Source organism: Oncorhynchus gorbuscha, linkage group LG13, assembly GCF_021184085.1.
Source record: "Oncorhynchus gorbuscha isolate QuinsamMale2020 ecotype Even-year linkage group LG13, OgorEven_v1.0, whole genome shotgun sequence".
NCBI classification, from domain to species: Eukaryota; Metazoa; Chordata; class Actinopteri; order Salmoniformes; family Salmonidae; genus Oncorhynchus; species Oncorhynchus gorbuscha.
Genome location: NC_060185.1, coordinates 34,568,878 through 34,589,700, shown reverse-complemented (window position 1 = coordinate 34,589,700; position 20,823 = coordinate 34,568,878). Strand labels below are relative to the sequence as shown.

The 20,823-nt window shown below is 46.9% G+C and overlaps 2 protein-coding genes and 2 pseudogenes across 2 annotated transcripts in view; all 4 read left to right on the top strand.

Annotated features, from left to right (window-relative positions):
* Window positions 1–20,823, top strand: part of LOC123992770 (claudin-4-like) — a 32,056-nt gene that overhangs the window by 661 nt on the left and 10,572 nt on the right. The window lies entirely within an intron of this gene.
* LOC123992287 lies at window positions 1,633–9,490 on the top strand (annotated as a pseudogene).
* LOC123992771 lies at window positions 9,784–10,793 on the top strand (annotated as a pseudogene).
* On the top strand, window positions 18,946–20,367 carry LOC123992769 (claudin-like protein ZF-A89). The gene has a single exon (XM_046294264.1). The coding sequence runs from the start codon at window positions 19,040–19,042 to the stop codon at window positions 19,805–19,807; it is 768 nt and encodes a 255-aa protein (XP_046150220.1). The 5' UTR covers window positions 18,946–19,039; the 3' UTR covers window positions 19,808–20,367.

Genomic DNA, 20,823 nt, shown 5'->3' with positions numbered 1-20,823 from the left:
AGAAAATGTTATATTTTGAATACCCTCAAACATCAAGTTAGGCAAACCTGATTTCAAAATAGGCCATCACTGTCAATATTAAATGATAATTCTTCACGTTTTACTGCTGAAATGTCCAAACTGCATCTGCATGCCAATCATTTGATCAGTATCATGAGAATATGCATTTAGATCTTCTTAAAATTCTCTTTTCTTGAGCAAATTATAGCAAATAGTGTGCTCTGTTGAGTTTTGGCCATATGAGAAAAATAAATGCAACTATTCAGCTTCAGCTAACCATCTTAAAATCTCTTTACAAACGAGGAGGTGTTTTTGGTGTAGGTCTAACAGTAACGTTATAGGCTTACTATGCTATGCAATTATATTTGGTTCTGTTATGTAAAATACTAATGAATCATTATGTGATCTTGCAATACTTGATTCAGCTTCAGAAATAATATTTTTACCAGCTCCATGTATTCTCAAATTGAAAAAGGTGAGGGAGCGTTGCTTACTACACAGTACTACACCCCTGATGAAATGTAACTTTAGTTTAAATATTTGTACTGTTTTTGTAAGGGATTATCTCATAGAAAGGCAACATGTCTACATTATTTTGGCAATGTCACAAGCCTGGGAAACCAAAGAGTACCTTACATATGAACTCTTGTTGCAGTCTTGTAACATATTCTATGCAAGGGACTGTAAACTCAAGCAGGAAAATAACAAGTTACAGTAGGCCTATATATTCAAGGGGATCTGTAGGATGATATACTGGTATTTGAAATAATTAAATAAATAAGTGGATATCCTGGTTAAACTCTGCCATTAGAGTTATAAAAGCATGTGTGTATTCTGGCATTGTTTCAAGTCAACATGATCTGCTGGGAGTCCCAGAGCTGCAAAGGTCAGCCATGAGGTCAAAGGTGAAGAGTCAGGTAATGTAGGTAGCCGAAGGAGAATAACATTTTGTTAAAATTCTCTCATAGAAAACTATATAGAGACATCCCTTTCATTTGAGAAATGAAAGGGCTCTGTTCATATTAAGAGGAAAGGGGTTGGGAAGTATCTCAATCGAATGGTCTAATTGTCAGATTACAATACTTTTACCTGTCTAGCATTGATATTTGAGGTTTATATACAAGATTTTTAAAAATCCTTATTCACAGATATTCTCTAACATGACCAGATGTTTTTCTATTAGTTCCATTCCACATAATGTAGTGTGAAGATAAGCATGAAACTTGCAAAAGAGAGGAGAAAATACTGAAACCCGCACAATGAGTTTATACTTCAAGTGTGTTGGCACACACGGTTCCTCTTTAGCTTGGCTAAAACTATTTGAACACTGGTGAGTCACAATGAGGCTGTTCCACCTATACCATTTAATAGAGAAGACAAAAAACAGCCAACATGGCGGCATATGCCCTGGGGAGGAAGCAGCAAGTCATGTCAAAGCTGTGTTTGAGCGTGTGTGTGTGCCAAGCCTCTCCCAAGTCAGGTGTATAGAAGCACCTGCTCCCAAATTGGCTTAAACATTGGCACTTGGATATCTTTCAAGCAAGACATACCAAGCAACTGATTTCTAAGAAAATACTCATTTTTGGCTGATTTCCTTCATCGACTCCTCTAGGACTTAAAGAAGAAGAAAATATGGTATCTGCTGTGTTTCAGATGCTGGGCGCAGCACTGGGCATCATTGGCTGGATCGGGGTCATCAATGTCTGTGTCTTGCCTCAATGGAAGGTCACAGCCTTCATCAGCGAGAACATCATGACACAAAACTTATTGGAGGGAATGTGGAAGGTCTGTGTGGTCCAGAGTAGAGGTCAGATACAGTGTAAGGAGTCTACGACTCCGTGCTGGATCCACCCCAGCTCCTCCATGCCGCTCGTGCTCCCATCATCATCTCTATCATGATGGACCTGGTGGGCATCCTGCTCGCCGTGATCAGGGCCAAGTGCATGGAGGATTAGAGGGACAAATCCGGAATTGGCGTTGGCAAGGGTCTAGTCTTCATCATCGCTGTCGTCCTGTGCCTCATCCCTGTTTGCTGGTCGGCCAACACCATCATCAGAGACCCCTTGCAGACAAGGTCTCAGAAGATGGAGCTGGGGGCGACGCTCTACATTGGCTGGGGGGCCGCGCCCCTCATGATCATGGGGAGGCAGCTTCTTCTGGGGGTGGGTGGTAGGGTTAGGGGAGGGGAGGGGGATTGGGGAAGGGGTGGTAGAGTTAGGGTAGGGTTGGTAGGTTTAAGGGGGGGAGGGGGGTGGGAGGGAGGGTTGGGGAGGGGTGGGAGGATTGGGGAGGGGTGGTAGGGTTAGGGAGGTTGGTAGGGTTAGGGGAGGTTTGGTAGGGTTAGGGGAGGGTTGGTAGGGTTAGGGGAGGGTTGGTAGGGTTAGGGGAGGGTTGGTAGGGTTAGGGAGGGTTGGTAGGGTTAGGGGAGGTTTGGTAGGGTTAGGGGAGGGTTGGTAGGGTTAGGGGAGGGTTTGGTAGGGTTAGGGAGGGTTGGTAGGGTTAGGGGAGGGTTGGTAGGGTTAGGGGAGGGTTTAGGGTTAGGGAGGGTTGGTAGGGTTAGGGAGGGTTGGTAGGGTTAGGGGAGGGTTTAGGGTTAGGGGGGTAGGGTTAGGGGAGGGTTGGTAGGGTTAGGGGGAGGGTTGGTAGGGTTAGGGAGGGTTGGTAGGGTTAGGGGAGGGTTGGTAGGGTTAGGGGAGGGTTTAGGGTTAGGGGAGGGTTGGTAGGGAGGGGGGTTGGTAGGGTTAGGGGGGAGGTTGGTAGGGTTAGGGGGGTTAGGGGAGGGTTGGTAGGGAGGGTTTAGGGTTAGGGGAGGGGGTAGGGGAGGTTTGGTAGGGTTAGGGAGGGTTGGTAGGGTTAGGGGAGGGTTGGTAGGGTTAGGGAGGGTTGGTAGGGTTAGGGGAGGTTTGGTAGGGTTAGGGGAGGGTTGGTAGGGTTAGGGAGGGTTTAGGGTAGGGTTAGGGGGGAGGGTTGGTAGGGTTAGGGGAGGGTTGGTAGGGTTAGGGTTAGGGGAGGGTTGGGTTAGGGGAGGGTTGGTAGGGTTAGGGGAGGGTTGGTAGGGTTAGGGGAGGGTTGGTAGGGTTAGGGGAGGGTTGGTAGGGTTAGGGGAGGTTTGGTAGGGTTAGGGGAAGGTTGGTAGGGTTAGGGGAGGGTTGGTAGGGTTAGGGAGGGTTGGTAGGGTTAGGGGGGTTGGTAGGGTTAGGGGAGGGTTGGTAGGGTTAGGGAAGGTTGGTAGGGTTAGGGGAGGTTTGGTAGGGTTAGGGAAGGGTTGGTAGGGTTAGGGGAGTGTTGGTAGGGTTGGTAGCTTGGTTCAACTGCTAAATGACAAAATGCCATTGTATTTGACTTTAGCTAAAGACAGACAGTACTTCCAGACAGTGGCGCAGAAATGACATGTTATGTCAGCTAATACTCCTTCAGATGTATATTCATATAAAATATGTATAAAATATTTCAGAATGATCTGAATGGGTTTCCCATACCATGTGTACCTTTATTTAACTAGGCAAGTCAGTTAAGAACAAATTCTTATTTTCAATGACGATCTAGGAACAGTGGGTTAACTGCCTTGTTCAGTGGCAGAACGACAGATTTTTACCTTGCCAGCTCAAGGATTTGATCTTGCAACTTTTCGGTTATTAGTCCAACGCTCTAACCACTAGGCTACCTGCCGCCCCATACCATTGCATTGAAAGTGTCATGTTTGTCATTTATTGTCATGTCTTGTCCCTGTGCTCCCCATGCGATTCGTTTCCCTCTGCTGGTCTTGTTTGGTTCTATCCCTCTCTCTCCCCTCCCTCTCTCACTCTCTCGCTCTCTCTTCTCTCTGGGTTCCTTCCCAGCTGTTCCTATTCCCCTAATCATCATTTAGTCTTCCCACACCTGTTCCCGATCCTTTCCCCTGATTAGAGTCCCTATTTATTCCTTTGTGAGTCGGTTCCTTGTATTGTATTCACCATGCCGTGATTGGTTTCGCCCTGTCCTGTCGTGTTTTTGCCGTGATTGTGTATCACCCTGTCCTGTCGTGTTTTGTGCCTTCATCAGATGCTGCGTGTGAGCAGGTGTCTCAGTCGGGCCTTAGGCGACCTGCAGTCTGTGTCCGCTTCTCCAGTTGTTTCCCCTCTACAAGTCTAGAGGAATTCTGTTATTCCGTTTTGGACTTTAATAAACTCTGGGAGGGCTTTTGGTCCTCTTTTACCTGCATGACAGGAACCGACCAAGGAATGGGGACTTCAGACGTTGAGATCCAAGGGCCATAGCAGACACGAGCAGGAATTGTCTGCTGCTCGCCATGCCGTGGAGAACCTGGCCGCTCAGGTTTCCGACCTCTCTGGACAGTTCCAGAGTCTACGTCTCGTGCCACCTGTTACTCCCTGGCCTGCCGAGCCTCCAGAACCCAGGGTTAATAACCCACCTTGCTACTCCGGGCAGCCCACTGAGTGCCGCTCCTTTCTCACGCAGTGTGAGATTGTGTTCTCTCTCCAACCCCACACATACTCTAGAGAGAGAGCTCGGGTTGCTTACGTCATTTCACTCCTTAGAATGGGGCACAGCTATCTGGGAGGCAAGGGCTGATTGCTCTAACAGATTCCAGAACTTTAAAGAGGAGATGATTCGGGTTTTGACCGTTCAGTTTTGGTGGGGAGGCTTCTAGGGCCCTGGCTTCCTTATGCCAAGGTGAACGGTCCATAACGGATTATTCCATTGAGTTTCGCACTCTTGCTGCCTCTAGTGAGTGGAACGAGCCGGCGCTGCTCGCTCGTTTTCTGGAGGGACTCCACGCAGTGGTTAAGGATGAGATTCTCTCCCGGGAGGTTCCTTCAGATGTGGACTCTTTGATTGCTCTCGCCATCCGCATAGAACGACGGGTAGATCTTCGTCACCGGGCTCGTGGAAGAGAGCTCGCATCAACGGTGTTTCCCTGCTCCGCATCGCAACCATCTCCCTCCTCTGGCTTTGAGACTGAGCCCATGCAGCTGGGAGGGATTCGCATCTCGAATAAGGAGAGGGAACGGAGGATCACCAACCGCCTGTGCCTCTATTGCGGAGTTGCTGGACATTTTGTTAATTCATGTCCAGTAAGAGGCCAGAGCCCATCAGTAAGCGGAGGGCTACTGGTGAGCGCTACTACTCAGGTCCCTTCATCTAGATCTTGTACTACTATGTCGGTCCATCTACGCTGGACCGGTTCGGGTGCTACATGCAGTGCTTTGATTGACTCTGGGGCTGAGGGTTGTTTCATGGACGAAGCATGGGCTCGGAAACATAACATTCCTTTCAGACCGTTAGACAGGCCTACGCCCATGTTTGCCTTAGATGGTAGTCATCTTCCCAGTATCAAATTTGAGACACTACCTTTAACTCTCACAGTATCTGGTAACCACAGTGAGACTATTTCTTTTGATTTTCCGTTCACCGTTTACACCTGTTGTTTTGGGTCACCCCTGGCTTGTATGTCATAATCCTTCTATTAATTGGTCTAGTAATTCTATCCTATCCTGGAACGTTTCTTGTCATGTGAAGTGTTTAATGTCTGCCATCCCTCCCATTTCTTCTGTCCCTACTTTCAGGAGGAACCTGGCGATTTGACAGGAGTGCCGGAGGAATATCATGATCTGCGCACGGTCTTCACAGCCAACTCCCTTCCTCCTCACCGGTCGTATGATTGTAGTATTGATCTCCTTCCGGGGACCACTCCTCCTCGAGGTAGACTATACTTCACGTAAGGCTCTCGAGGATTATTTGTCTGTGTCTCTTGACGCCGGTACCATAGTGCCTTCTTCTTCTCCGGCCGGGGCGGGGTTCTTTTTGTTAAAAGAAGGACGGTACTCTGCGCCCCTGCGTGGATTATCGAGGGCTGAATGACATAACGGTTAAGAATCGTTATCCGCTTCCCCCTTATGTCATCAGCCTTCGAGATTCTGCAGGGAGCCAACCTTTACTAAGTTGGACCTTGTAACGCTTACCATCTCGTGCGCATCAGAGAGGGGGCATATTTCATTCATAAGCTGTTTTTCAGGCATTAGTTAATGATGTTCTGAGAGACATGCTGAACATTTTTGTTTTTTTATGATATCCTGATTTTTTCTGTGAGCACGTTCGACGTGTTTCTGAAAATAGACATTTCAATGGTTGTTATTTCCGCTGAAGGCATTCAGATGGATTCCGCTAAGGTCAAGCTGTCAGTGATTGGCCCGTTCCAAGGTCACGTGTCGAGTTGCAATTTTTTTAGGTTTCGCTAATTTCTATCGGCGTTTCATTCGTAATTTCGGTCAAGTTGCTGCCCCTCTCACAGCTCTTACTTCTGTCAAGACGTGTTTTAAGTGGTCGGTTCCGCCCAGGAGCTTTTGATCTTCTAAAAGAACGTTTTCTCCTATTCGTTACTCCCTGACGTCACTAGACAATTCATTGTCGAGGTTGACGCTTCAGAACAGAGCCATCCTATTCCAGTCTGATAAGGTTCAATCATCGCCTGTCGCCATCTGAGCGCAACTATGATGTGGGTAATGAACCCTCGCCATCCGCTTAGCCCTAGGCGAATGGCGACAGTGGTTGGAGGGGGCACGTTTTTGTCGTTTGGAGAGTACATCCGTTCTGCCAGACTTAATGCCCGTCAAGCTCGTTGGGCGTTGTTTTCGCTCGTTTCGATATTTCTTTCCGATAGCAAGAACACCAAGCCTATGCCTATCCCGTCTGTTTAGTTCTTCTGTGGCTTCAGGGGATTCTTCCTTATGGGCGTGTTGTCGGGTTAACAGTCCAGGTTAAAGCACTCACGCACACTTTTTAGTAACCTCCTTTTCGTTCCTGTTTCCACAGTGGGCTCACTCTGCCAAGTTAGCTGGTCATCCCGGTGTTCGAGGCACTCTTGCGTCTATTCGCCAGCGCTTTTGGTGGCCGACTCAGGAGCGTGACACGCGCCGTTTCGTGGCTGCTTGTTCGGAGCAGAAAGTCGGGTAACTCTCCTCCTGCCGGTCGTCTCAGACCGCTCCCCATTCCTTTCGACCATGGTCTCACATTGCCTTAGACTTCATTACCGGTCTGCCTTTGTCTGCGGGGAAGACTGTGATTCTGACGGTTGTCGATAGGTTCTCTAGGCGGGCTAAACTTCCTTCCGCTAAGGAGACGGCACAAATCATTATTGAGAATGTATTCAGAATTCAAATGGACACGTCACAGTTTTGGAGGGATTGATGTCCGAGTCTCTCTTCCGGGTTTCATCCCCAGTCTAACGAGAAGAGGGCCAATGAGGTACTGAGAAATGCGTCTTGGGCAGAACAGCTCCCCTGGGCAGAACGCTCACAATTCGCTTCCTTCGTCTGCTACCGGGTTATCTCCGTTTCAGAGTAGTCTGGGTTACCAGCCTCCTCTGTTCTCATCCCACTTGCCGAGTCCAGCGTTCCCTCCGCTCAAGCGTTTGTCCAACGTTGTGGCGCACCTGGAGGAGGGTGAGGTCTGCACTTTGCCGTTACAGGGCACAGACGGTGAGAGCCGCCAATAAACGCAGGATTAAGAGTCCAAGGTATTGTTGCGGCCAGAGTGTGGCTTTCCACTCGCAACCTTCCTCTTACGACAGCTTCTCGTAAGTTGACTCTTGAGTTCATTGGTCCGTTCCGTGTCTCAGGTCGTCAATCACCGACATCTTCGTCGCGTCCATCCTGTCTTCCATGTCTCCTGTGTTAAGCCCTTTCTTGCACCCCCGTTCGTCTTCCCTCCCCCCTCCCGTCCTTGTCGAGAGCGCACCTATTTACAAGGTACATAAGATTATGGACATGCGTTCACAATACCTAGTGGATTGGGAGGGTTTCCTGAGGAGAGGAGTTGGGTTCCGTCTACGTGCTGGACCGTTCGCTCATCGATGATTTCCTCCGTTGCCGCCAGGATTCCTCCTCGAGTGCGCCAGGAGGCGCTCGGTGAGTGGGGGTACTGTCATGTTTGTCATTGTCATGTCCCTGTTCCCCACATTCGTTTCCCTCTGCTGGTCTTGTTTGGTTCTATCCCTCTCTCTCCCCCTCCCTCTCTCACTCTCTCGCTCTCTCTTCTCTCTGTCGTTCCGTTCCTTCCCAGCTGTTCCTATTCCCTAATCATCAGTCTTCCCACACATTCTGATTAGTCCCTATTTATTCCTTTGTGATCCGTTCCTGTTCCGTCGGTTCCTTGTATTGTATTCACCATGCCGTGATTGCCCTGTACATCACCCTGTCCTGTCGTGTTTTGTGCCTTCATCAGATCTGCGTGTGAGCAGGTGTTACACTACACACACCTGCAGTCTGTGTCCGCTTCTCCAGTTGTTTCCCCTCTACAAGTCTAGAGGAATTCTGTTATTCCGTTTTGGACTTTAATAAACTCTGTTTCTGTTAAGTCTCTTTTGGGTCCTCTTTTACCTGCATGACAGAAAGTGCATATTTTATTCATAATTTCGACTAAACGTATATTTTTAATGTATGTGTGATTCTGAAAATAGACATTTCAATGGTGATAAAAGTGTAAATATTTTTTTTTGTTCAACTTCAAATTCACTGTCTCATGTTTTCTTTGACCGTACATGAGCAATGGCCTTTGATAATAATATCATAATATCCCCAACTGTCAAACAGACATTTTTGTTGAGAAATCACAGACTAGAAATATTAGATTACTGTTTAGTTGACAGTTTCACCCTAAAATAACATCCCAATTCCATTTTTAGATACTTTATATACCAGGTTAGCCAAGCACGCCTAAAGTTTTGTTTGCTACAGTAGCCTAGGTAAATTTAACATAAGAGAAAATGGACAACTGATTGATGGATTGAGAAGACTGGAGGTTGAGAAATGGCTTTGCCACTGGAATGTGACTTCTACTTTAGTCTACACTTGGATTTCGAGTAAGATGACACTCACCTCTTGAGCAAGATGACACTCACCTCTTGAGCATCCTTCATTGTCCAATGGTGTCCCCTACAGTAATAAAAACATAAAACATCATCATTCTGTTACACCACACATTCTGTTACACCCCACATTCTGTTACACCACACATTCTGTTACACCACACATTCTGTTACACCCCACATTCTGTTACACCACACATTCTGTTTACATTCTGTTACACCCACATTCTGTTACACCACACATTCTGTTACATCCCACATTCTGTTACACCCCACATTCTGTTACACCACACATTCTGTTACACCCACATTCTGTTACACACCCCACTTCATCTTGTATTTTGGTAGTCTTAGTGAAAACATTGTGTCCTGAATAAAGTGTCAATCAAATATTAGTGTGCAGTCATAAAAAATATATAGTTTAAACACCTCCAAATAACACATTTCCTAATAACCCAACTCTTTTTTTCAAATCCCTATTTTTAAAATTCCATAGTCAGTTTCCAAGTCATTCTTTGATATGAGTCCCATAGTAGTGAGTCAGAAGGAATAGCTGTTTTGTTTCCGTGTCAAGTGGCTACATGACTTTGAAGCTGCTCTTTTCTCTTAGGTCAGCACTGCTAGAGGTCACCGTGCTTCTGTCTGTTTGTGTATAAACATTTCTCAACAAATGGGAGCAGAGCAGGGACTTGTAGTATCATATACCTGCATCATATCTCTGTTTTTAACACATTACAAACACCACCTCCTACAACACAACTCTATAAATACTGGTCCCTTTTGTGTGAACCATCTCTGAACTCTTTGGGAATAGCTCGACTCCTTGGGACCTGTCTGTACTCAGGTTAGAGTGTGTGATACTCAGGTTGACGTGTGTGAGGTCAGGAACAATCAGTGGACAGTGTGTGTGTGTGAGGAACAATTCACTCAAGATGGTTTCCCAGGGAATCCAGATCATGGGCATCATCATGTCGTTGATCGGCTGGTTGATGGTCATCATCGTGTGTGCCCTGCCTATGTGGAAGGTCACAGCCTTCATTGGAGCCAACATCGTCACGGCCCAAACCATCTGGGAGGAATGTGGATGAACTGTGTTGTGCAGAGCACTGGCCAGATGCAGTGTAAGGTCTACGACTCCATGCTGGCACTACCCCAGGACCTCCAGGCCGCCAGAGCAATGATCATCATCTCCATCCTGACAGGTATCTTCGGCATCTGCCTGTCGATTGCAGGAGGGAAATGCACCAACTGCATAGCAGAGGAGGGATCCAAGGCTAGAGCCTGTATTGTGGCTGGAGTCCTCTACATCATCTCAGGCATCCTCTGCCTCATCCCAGTGTCCTGGTCAGCCAACACCATCATCAGGGATTTCTACAACCCCATGCTGATCGAGGCCCAGAGGAGGGAACTGGGGGCGTCTCTGTATATAGGCTGGGGTGCTGCAGCACTGCTGTTGATGGGAGGGGGGCTGCTGTGCTGGAACTGTCCCCACAAGCAGGACCACCACTATCCAGCCAAGTTCTCTCAGGTCAGATCCACCTCCTCTGGACCCATGCAATATGTCTGAGATGTTCATGTCAGTGTCATGTTAAGATCTACTTAATCAAATTGAATTTAAATGAGGACACTAAAGACAGTTCTCATAACAAAAACTGTGAGTTTTAAATCACAAAGAACTTGAATGGGTTTGTTGAGTTAAAATAATGTTACGAGTTATGTTATAATTATAATATAAGTATTTTAGTTTTTTTTTAAACAGCTGATATTCTCTACTACTGAAGTACCCTTGTTAATATCAGATGAAATCCATGAGGTTAGGAATACTGTATATCAAGTTATGTCTCCATTTTGGCACTGTCTTAACATTGTTCCTGTGATTAAAACAAGTGTGTCATCATTGTAAATAAACTGTACAATATAAATATAATACGTCTGTATTATCCATTTATTTATGAAAGCTCAACAGTGAATCACTCAAATGTGCTTTCACTGGGTTATTAGTGAGGTGAATTGTCTTTCTGTTGCGGTAAAACATTTAATCCAGTATCAGTACAAACACCCCTATGCTCTGCTCTGTTTGGTGTGTAAACCTTGACCTATTTAGAATAACTATTCAGATGCTTGATAACGATCAGATTCATGTTGACTTGATCATAAAATAGAAAAACAAGAAGAGATGAGGAAAATAAGAATTTGTCTGTATACAGGCAGCCCAATTCTGATATATTTTCCACTACTTGGTCTTTTGACAAATCACATCAGATCTTTTACAGAGCTGAAAAGATTTGTCAAAAGAGCAATTAGTGGAAAAAATATCAGAATTGCTCTGTCTTTGTAAATGCAGCCTCAAAAACATCTCTAGCCTACTGTCATTGTTAGGCCTACTACATTAGGTTTCAGTTAGACGTACTGATTCGTCTATCACACCAACAGGCCAATCCGCACAGCACCAGACAATTGTTATCAGGTGTGATTAATCTAGACCCCATAGGTGCAGATAAGCGTTCTTCTTTTATAAACTTAACCACGGTTGTCATTTTAACACCATCTAGAAGTAGCCTACTGTACCATGCATTCAGCTTGTTTGCAAATTCTGGGCATTAGCCTCGGCATGATCGGATGGTTTGGAGACATTATAATTTGCCCTTCCCATGTGGAAAGTGACCACGTTCATTGGCAACAACATTGTCACAGCACAGATAATGTGGAAAGGCCTGTGGTTGATGAACATGCATGCATGGTACAGAGTACGGGGCAAATGCAGTGTAAAGTTCCATGCTGGCACTACCTCAGGATCTACAGGCAGCCTGTGCCCTAATGGTCATCTGGTCGCTTTCAAAGCCATCCTGCTGTCTATCGTTGGGGGGAAATTCACCAACTGCACCGAGGACACGCTGTCCACAGTCTCCATAGCATCGGGAGGATATTCATAGTCTGGGGGTCCACGGGACTCATGCTTCTGGATGGATTCTCTGTAGCCAGTGTCCACTAAGCCAGGATCGGGGACACTCTTCCAATCCACTAAGTATTGGTGACCCCGTCCCCGAGAACGCATGTCCATGATCTTATGTACCTTGTAAATAGGTGCGCTCTCGACAAGGACGGGAGGGGGGGAGGGAAGACGAACGGGAGTGCGAAGAAAGGGCTTGACACAGGAGACATGGAAGACAGGATGGACGCGACGAAGATGTCGCGGAAGAAGCAGTCGCACAGCGACAGGATTGACGACCTGGGAGACACGGAACGGACCAATGAACCGCGGAGTCAACTTACGAGAAGCTGTCGTAAGAGGAAGGTTGCGAGTGGAAAGCCACACTCTCTGGCCGCAACAATACCTTGGACTCTTAATCCTGCGTTTATTGGCGGCTCTCACAGTCTGTGCCCTGTAACGGCAAAGTGCAGACCTCACCCTCCTCCAGGTGCGCTCACAACGTTGGACAAACGCTTGAGCGGAGGGAACGCTGGACTCGGCAAGCTGGGATGAGAACAGAGGAGGCTGGTAACCCAGACTACTCTGAAACGGAGATAACCCGGTAGCAGACGAAGGAAGCGGGTTGTGAGCGTATTCTGCCCAGGGGAGCTGTTCTGCCCAAGACGCAGGGTTTCTGAAAGAAAGGCTGCGTAGTATGCGACCAATCGTCTGATTGGCCCTCTCTGCTTGACCGTTAGACTGGGGATGAAACCCGGAAGAGAGACTGACGGACGCACCAATCAAACGACAGAACTCCCTCCAAAACTGTGACGTGAATTGCGGGCCTCTGTCTGAAACGGCGTCTAACGGGAGGCCATGAATTCTGAATACATTCTCGATAATGATTTGTGCCGTCTCCTTAGCGGAAGGAAGTTTAGCGAGGGAATGAAATGTGCCGCCTTAGAGAACCTATCGACAACCGTAAGAATCACAGTCTTCCCCGCAGACAAAGGCAGACCGGTAATGAAGTCTAGGGCGATGTGAGACCATGGTCGAGAAGGAATGGGGAGCGGTCTGAGACGACCGGCAGGAGGAGAGTTACCCGACTTAGTCTGCGCGCAGTCCGAACAAGCAGCCACGAAACGGCGCGTGTCACGCTCCTGAGTCGGCCACCAAAAGCGCTGGCGAATAGACGCAAGAGTGCCTCGAACACCGGGATGACCAGCTAACTTGGCAGAGTGAGCCCACTGAAGAACAGCCAGACGAGTGGAAACAGGAACGAAAAGGAGGTTACTAGGACAAGCGCGCGGCGACGCAGTGTGCGTGAGTGCTTGCTTAACCTGTCTTTCAATTCCCCAGACTGTTAACCCGACAACACGCCCATAAGGAAGAATCCCCTCGGGATCAGTAGAAGCCACAGAAGAACTAAACAGACGGGATAAGGCATCAGGCTTGGTGTTCTTGCTACCCGGACGGTAAGAAATCACAAACTCGAAACGAGCGAAAAACAACGCCCAACGAGCTTGACGGGCATTAAGTCGTTTGGCAGAACGGATGTACTCAAGGTTCTTATGGTCTGTCCAAACGACAAAAGGAACGGTCGCCCCTCCAACCACTGTCGCCATTCGCCTAGGGCTAAGCGGATGGCGAGCAGTTCACGGTTACCCACATCATAGTTGCGCTCAGATGGCGACAGGCGATGAGAAAAATAAGCGCAAGGATGAACCTTATCGTCAGACTGGAAGCGCTGGGATAGGATGGCTCCCACGCCTACCTCTGAAGCGTCAACCTCGACAATGAATTGTCTAGTGACGTCAGGAGTAACGAGGATAGGAGCGGACGTAAACGTTCTTTTAGAAGATCAAAAGCTCCCTGGGCAGAACCGGACCACTTAAAACACGTCTTGACAGAAGTAAGAGCTGTGAGAGGGCAGCAACTTGACCGAAATTACGAATGAAACGCCGATAGAAATTAGCGAAACCTAAAAGCGCTGCAACTCGACACGTGACCTTGGAGCGGGCCAATCACTGACAGCTTGGACCTTAGCGGAATCCATCTGAATGCCTTCAGCGGAAATAACGGAACCGAGAAAAGTAACGGAGGAGACATGAAAAGAGCACTTCTCAGCCTTTACGTAGAGACAATTCTCTAAAAGGCGCTGTAGAACACGTCGAACGTGCTGAACATGAATCTCGAGTGACGGAGAAAAAATCAGGATATCGTCAAGATAGACAAAAACAAAGATGTTCAGCATGTCTCTCAGAACATCATTAACTAATGCCTGAAAAACAGCTGGCGCATTGGCGAGACCAAACGGCAGAACCCGGTACTCAAAATGCCTAACGGGTGTTAAACGCCGTTTTCCACTCGTCCCCCTCTCTGATGCGCACGAGATGGTAAGCGTTACGAAGGTCCAACTTAGTAAAGCACCTGGCTCCCTGCAGAATCTCGAAGGCTGATGACATAAGGGGAAGCGGATAACGATTCTTAACCGTTATGTCATTCAGCCCTCGATAATCCACGCAGGGGCGCAGAGTACCGTCCTTCTTCTTAACAAAAAGAACCCCGCCCCGGCCGGAGAGGAAGAAGGCACTATGGTACCGGCGTCAAGAGACACAGACAAATAATCCTCGAGAGCCTTACGTTCGGGAGCCGACAGAGAGTATAGTCTACCCCGAGGAGGAGTGGTCCCCGGAAGGAGATCAATACTACAATCATACGACCGGTGAGGAGGAAGGGAGTTGGCTCGGGACCGACTGAAGACCGTGCGCAGATCATGATATTCCTCCGGCACTCCTGTCAAATCGCCAGGTTCCTCCTGAGAAGTAGGGACAGAAGAAACGGGAGGGATGGCAGACATTAAACACTTCACATGACAAGAAACGTTCCAGGATAGGATAGAATTACTAGACCAATTAATAGAAGGATTATGACATACTAGCCAGGGATGACCCAAAACAACAGGTGTAAACGGTGAACGAAAAATCAAAAAAGAAATAGTCTCACTGTGGTTACCAGATACTGTGAGGGTTAAAGGTAGTGTCTCAAATCTGATACTGGGAAGATGACTACCATCTAAGGCGAACATGGGCGTAGGCTTCTCTAACTCTCTGAAAGGAATGTCATGTTTCCGAACCCATGCTTCGTCCATGAAACAACCCTCAGCCCCAGAGTCTATCAAGGCACTACATGTAGCACCCGAACCGGTCCAGCGTAGATGGACCGACAAAAATAGTACAGGATCTTGATGGAGAGACTTGAGTAGTTGCGCTCACCTGTAGCCCTCCGCTTACAGATGAGCTCTGGCTTTACTGGACATGAATTAACAAAATGTCCAGCAACTCCGCAATAGAGGCACAGGCGGTTGGTGATCCTCCGTTCTCTCTCCTTAGTCGAGATGCGAATCCCTCCCAGCTGCATGGGCTCAGTCTCTGAGCCAGAGGAGGGAGATGGTTGCGATGCGGAGCAGGGAAACACCGTTGATGCGAGCTCTCTTCCACGAGCCCGGTGACGAAGATCTACCCGTCGTTCTATGCGGATGGCGAGAGCAATCAAAGAGTCCACATCTGAAGGAACCTCCCGGGAGAGAATCTCATCCTTAACCACTGCGTGGAGTCCCTCCAGAAAACGAGCGAGCAGCGCCGGCTCGTTCCACTCACTAGAGGCAGCAAGAGTGCGAAACTCAATAGAATAATCCGTTATGGACCGTTCACCTTGGCATAGGGAAGCCAGGGCCCTAGAAGCCTCCCTACCAAAAACTGAACGGTCAAAAACCCGAATCATCTCCTCTTTAAAGTTCTGGTACTTGTTAGAGCAATCAGCCCTTGCCTCCCAGATAGCTGTGCCCCATTCTCGAGCCCGGCCAGTAAGGAGTGAAATGACGTAAGCAACCCGAGCTCTCTCTCTAGAGTATGTGTTGGGTTGGAGAGAGAACACAATCTCACACTGCGTGAGAAAGGAGCGGCACTCAGTGGGCTGCCCGGAGTAGCAAGGTGGGTTATTAACCCTAGGTTCTGGAGGCTCGGCAGGCCAGGAAGTAACAGGTGGCACGAGACGAAGACTCTGGAACTGTCCAGAGAGGTCGGAAACCTGAGCGGCCAGGTTCTCCACGGCATGGCGAGCAGCAGACAATTCCTGCTCGTGTCTGCCGAGCATGGCTCCTTGGATCTTGACGGCAGTGTAACGAGCGTCTGAAGTCGCTGGGTCCATTCCTTGGTCGGTTCCTTCTGTCATGCAGGTGAAAGAGGACCCAAAAGCGACTTGGCGAAAACAGAGTCTTTAATCCAGTAAAGTAAATACAATCAAAAAACACAACTTTCACTCGAAATGACGAGGACAAACTGGAGACTCGATCTTGAACAGCAGGTGAACAGCAGGTTGCCTCGGGAAGGCACTTGAACCAAACAGACTCAGACACCTGCTCACCACGCAGCATCTGAGGAAAACACGACACGACAGGGCGATACACAAACACAGCACGGTGAATTCTAGACAAGGAACCGACAGGGCAGAAACGAATAACAAGGAGAGAAATAGGGACTCTAATCAGGGAAAAGGATCGGGAACAGGTGTGGGAAGACTAAATGATTGATTAGGGGAATAGGAACAGCTGGGAGCAGGAACGGAACGATAGAGAGAAGAGAGAGCGGGAGAGTGAGAGAGGGAGGGGGAGAGAGAGGGATAGAAAGAGGGAAAGAACCTAATAAGACCAGCAGAGGGAAACGAATAGAAGGAGAAGAACAGGGACAAGGCATGATAATCAAAGACAAAACATGACAACATCAGATCTTTTACAGAGCTGAAAAGATTTGTCAAAAGAGCAATTAGTGGAAAAAATATCAGAATTGCTCTGTCTTTGTAAATGCAGCCTCAAAAACATCTCTAGCCTACTGTCATTGTTAGGCCTACTACATTAGGTTTCAGTTAGACGTACTGATTCGTCTATCACACCAACAGGCCAATCCGCACAGCACCAGACAATTGTTATCAGGTGTGATTAATCTAGACCCCATAGGTGCAGATAAGCGTTCTTCTTTTATAAACTTAACCACGGTTGTCATTTTAACACCATCTAGAAGTAGCCTACTGTACCATGCATTCAGCTTGTTTGCAAATTCTGGGCATTAGCCTCGGCATGATCGGATGGTTTGGAGACATTATAATTTGCCCTTCCCATGTGGAAAGTGACCACGTTCATTGGCAACAACATTGTCACAGCACAGATAATGTGGAAAGGCCTGTGGTTGATGAACATGCATGCATGGTACAGAGTACGGGGCAAATGCAGTGTAAAGTTCCATGCTGGCACTACCTCAGGATCTACAGGCAGCCTGTGCCCTAATGGTCATCTGGTCGCTTTCAAAGCCATCCTGCTGTCTATCGTTGGGGGGAAATTCACCAACTGCACCGAGGACACGCTGTCCACAGTCTCCATAGCATCGGGAGGATATTCATAGTCTGGGGGTCCACGGGACTCATGCTTCTGGATGGATTCTCTGTAGCCAGTGTCCACTAAGCCAGGATCGGGGACACTCTTCCAAATACAATGTGGCAAGATATGTAAAATCCTATTCGGCAAGAGCGGCCTATGTGTGAGCACATGGCAATATTTGCTTTGAACATTGACTAGCCTAACAATGTTGCTTTGGGGCTTTTGAACGAACTTTTTGTTTTAACTCTTGTTTTAACAATAATTTAAACACATTTTCCAATAAAGTTTTTAAATTGACAAATGTATTTCATTCCACCTTTTAAATGAGTGATCCCTTGCACATTGCTGTCACATTTCCAGCTGAAGCAATAGTGATGGGTGTGGAGTGGTTGGACTGTTGTAAGATAAAGGGCTTGTGTAGGATGGGCTACTCCACAGTCTGGACAATTGAGGCAGTGTGGTAAGATTGTCCACGAAGTAGATTAAACCAAATACCAATAACTCTTTAAGTCTCCTCCAGGGTCCATTTAATTATATCATCCATCTCACACACGCACCCTCCCTCTCCTTTACCCCTCCTTGTTAGGGTATGTCAAAGCTCGATATAGATATTTCTAAATACTGTCGTGGTTTGGTAGCCTCATACGAGGCTAGTGGTTTGGTAGCCTCATACGAGGCTAGTGGTTTGGCAGCCTCATACGTGGCTAGTGGTTTGGTAGACTCATACGAGACTAGTGGTTTGGTAGACTCATACGAGGCTAGTGGTTTGGTAGACTCATACGAGGCTAGTGGTTTGGTAGCCTCATACGAGGCTAGTGGTTTGGTAGCCTCATACGAGGCTAGTGGTTTGGTAGCCTCATACGAGGCTAGTGGTTTGGTAACCTCATACGAGGCTAGTGGTTTGGTAGACTCATACAAGGCTAGTGGTTTGGTAGACTCATATGAGGCTAGTGGTTTGGTAGACTCATATGAGGCTAGTGGTTTGGTAGACTCATATGAGGCTAGTGGTTTGGTAGACTCATATGAGGCTAGTGGTTTGGGGTCACCATGTTAGAACCATTTCCCCAACACAATGTGTTCAATATATCTTTAGCATAATCTAAATGGCTCTTGTGGTTAGGTGAGGGCTTTTGGGATGAAGATAAGTTCTGATGTGGTTAGGAAGTGTCACCATTACCCTTTTCCCTAAATTGCAAGTTGTTGACAGTTTCTTGTAACCTGCAGATGATGAAATGTTAAATGATCAGACCACAGTGAGTCACTTGTGGAAACAAATGACACATTGATTAACTGGTAGTGGAATGTCACTTTCATAACATGTCCTAACCCTACATCTTTTGAAATATAAATATAAAATCCAAATGTACATACAGTGATGGAAAAACCAACTTTTTTTTTACATTATCAAAGTCACAATTAAGGTCAGGGATTTAGCATTTTGACAGATGGGTAATGCCATCATGGAAGTGCCAGTTTCAGTGTAGATGGTATCAAGTTGGAAGAAGTGTAATCCCAAAGAAGTCCAGTTTGTTTTGAACCTGTCGCATATGAAAGAGAGCTTTCTGAAGATGACAGTATTGAGTGAAGTATTGTCACCACTTCGTCAGCTCTGTCTGTGTGTCACAAAGTATTTACAGTGTGATAGCCTGAGGAAACTGGTTTGTCCGGAACAACTCACCTGGTGGCAGGAAACCACTCCTCCTGCACATTCTTCCTCCTCAGCGGGCTCCAGTTGTTTCTGATCGTCAATCAGACCTCTCACATAGCTCCAGAGATCCAGACCTAGGCAGCCAGACTTCTCTTTCTACCACTCCGGACACAACCTTTGGTCATGGGAAGGATCGGAAAGGAGGTGTTTGGCCAGGTGCTCAGCTTCATCGGCTTCGTGGGGGTGGCAGTGACCACGGGTATCCCCATGTGGAGGGTAACCACTTACATCGGTGCCAACATCGTAACAGGACAGATTGTGTGGGATGGCCTGTGGATGAACTGCGTGATGCAGAGCACGGGACAGATGCAGTGCAAGATAAACGACTCAGTGATGAGGCTAGCGACAGACCTTCAGGCAGCGAGGGCCCTGGTCATCATCTCCATCATCTTCATCTTTGTCGGCCTGATTGTCACCTTCATCGGGGGCCAGTGCACCAGCACCCTGAAGTCTGAATCCTCCAAGAGTAAAGTGACGATCCTAGGAGGCATCCTGCTGCTCATTGGTGCTCTTCTGGTCCTCATCCCTGTCTGCTGGTCGGCAGCGTTCACCATCTCAGACTTTAATAACCCTCTGACCATCGAGACCCAGAGGAGGGAGATAGGAGCCTCCATCTACATCGGCTGGGGCTCCACAGCGCTTCTCCTCATTGGAGGGATCATCCTCTGCACCTCATGCCCGCCCCAGAAGATGTATGGGTACCCAGGCTATCCTCAAGGAGCACCCATGTACCCCTATCCAGGCCAACCAATGGTCCAGGCAGGGCCCTATGGGAGAGTTTACACCCCAGCCAGCAGACCCTACTCAGGGACAGGTTCGTATGCACCAAGCAAGCCATATGCAGCACCAATAGGATACGCTGTACCTGGACGGCCTGGACAGTATCTGTAACAAAGTGAAATGGAAAGCGGGAAAGTCTCCCTGAATATTGACTGGTATTCTGGACCTTGATGTTTTCAAGCTATTGTTTTGGCTAGATTTGCCTCTGAGTTTAATTGCACCACCAAAATGTACTTATATCATGTACTTTTGTCCACATTGATATGTAGATATTGTTATTGATGAGAATAACATGCAATTTATAGACATGAAAATGATTGTGTGAATGATATTCATTATGTTTATGATTGTTTGCACTTTCACACAAGGAAGAATTTGTTCTTTCAAATGTTGACAATGTAAATACTTATGTCTTGACTACTATACCAGTATGCAAACGTTACAACAAATAGTTTGATAATGAGAATGGATGTAGCGTAAATTTTAATTTTAGCAGCAACCTGTGTTCTCCCATTGTGCAACCGATACTGTTGTCTTGTAAATAGCTGGCTGGTCTATGACTTGTGATGTATCTGTACACAGAAAACAACCCATTTTTCTGTAAATATGTAGTGCCTATATTTACCAAATATAAACACACACGTTATTATATAAAACAATGTGTAGGCTTAATGTGTCTTTGTGGAAAAGTTGGGAAACAATAACTGCGATTTCAAATGTTCATGAACTGTGAGCAATAATCATCCCAATAATCAAAGCCTATGCATTTTCTAACTTACGATTCATGTTTTAAAAGTAGCATTTTGAATTCAACTCTGCTTTACATCTTGAATCTAAACATCTAAGTCGTTGGGGGAGGGGGTACTAAGCTAACATATGGAGTTGGTTTAAGATGGTCATACCATAGATCATTTAGCTATTTGATTTCAGAACCCTTTCAGGTATAAAACAAAAAAGTATTTTTTTTACATTTGGCCTTCACTACTATAGCGCATAGTAGCGCATTGAATAACACATTCATAAATGGCAAAATACATAAGGAATAAGGTTTTGAAGTGTATGTCTTATATCTATAAGATATAAGAAAACTCAGGGAATATATATATATATATATATATATTTTTTTT

What these genes read in the sequence shown, in the direction of transcription:
- LOC123992769 (XM_046294264.1), top strand. Translation starts at nt 19,040, where the DNA reads ATGGGAAGGATCGGAAAGGAGGTGTTTGGCCAGGTGCTCAGCTTCATC.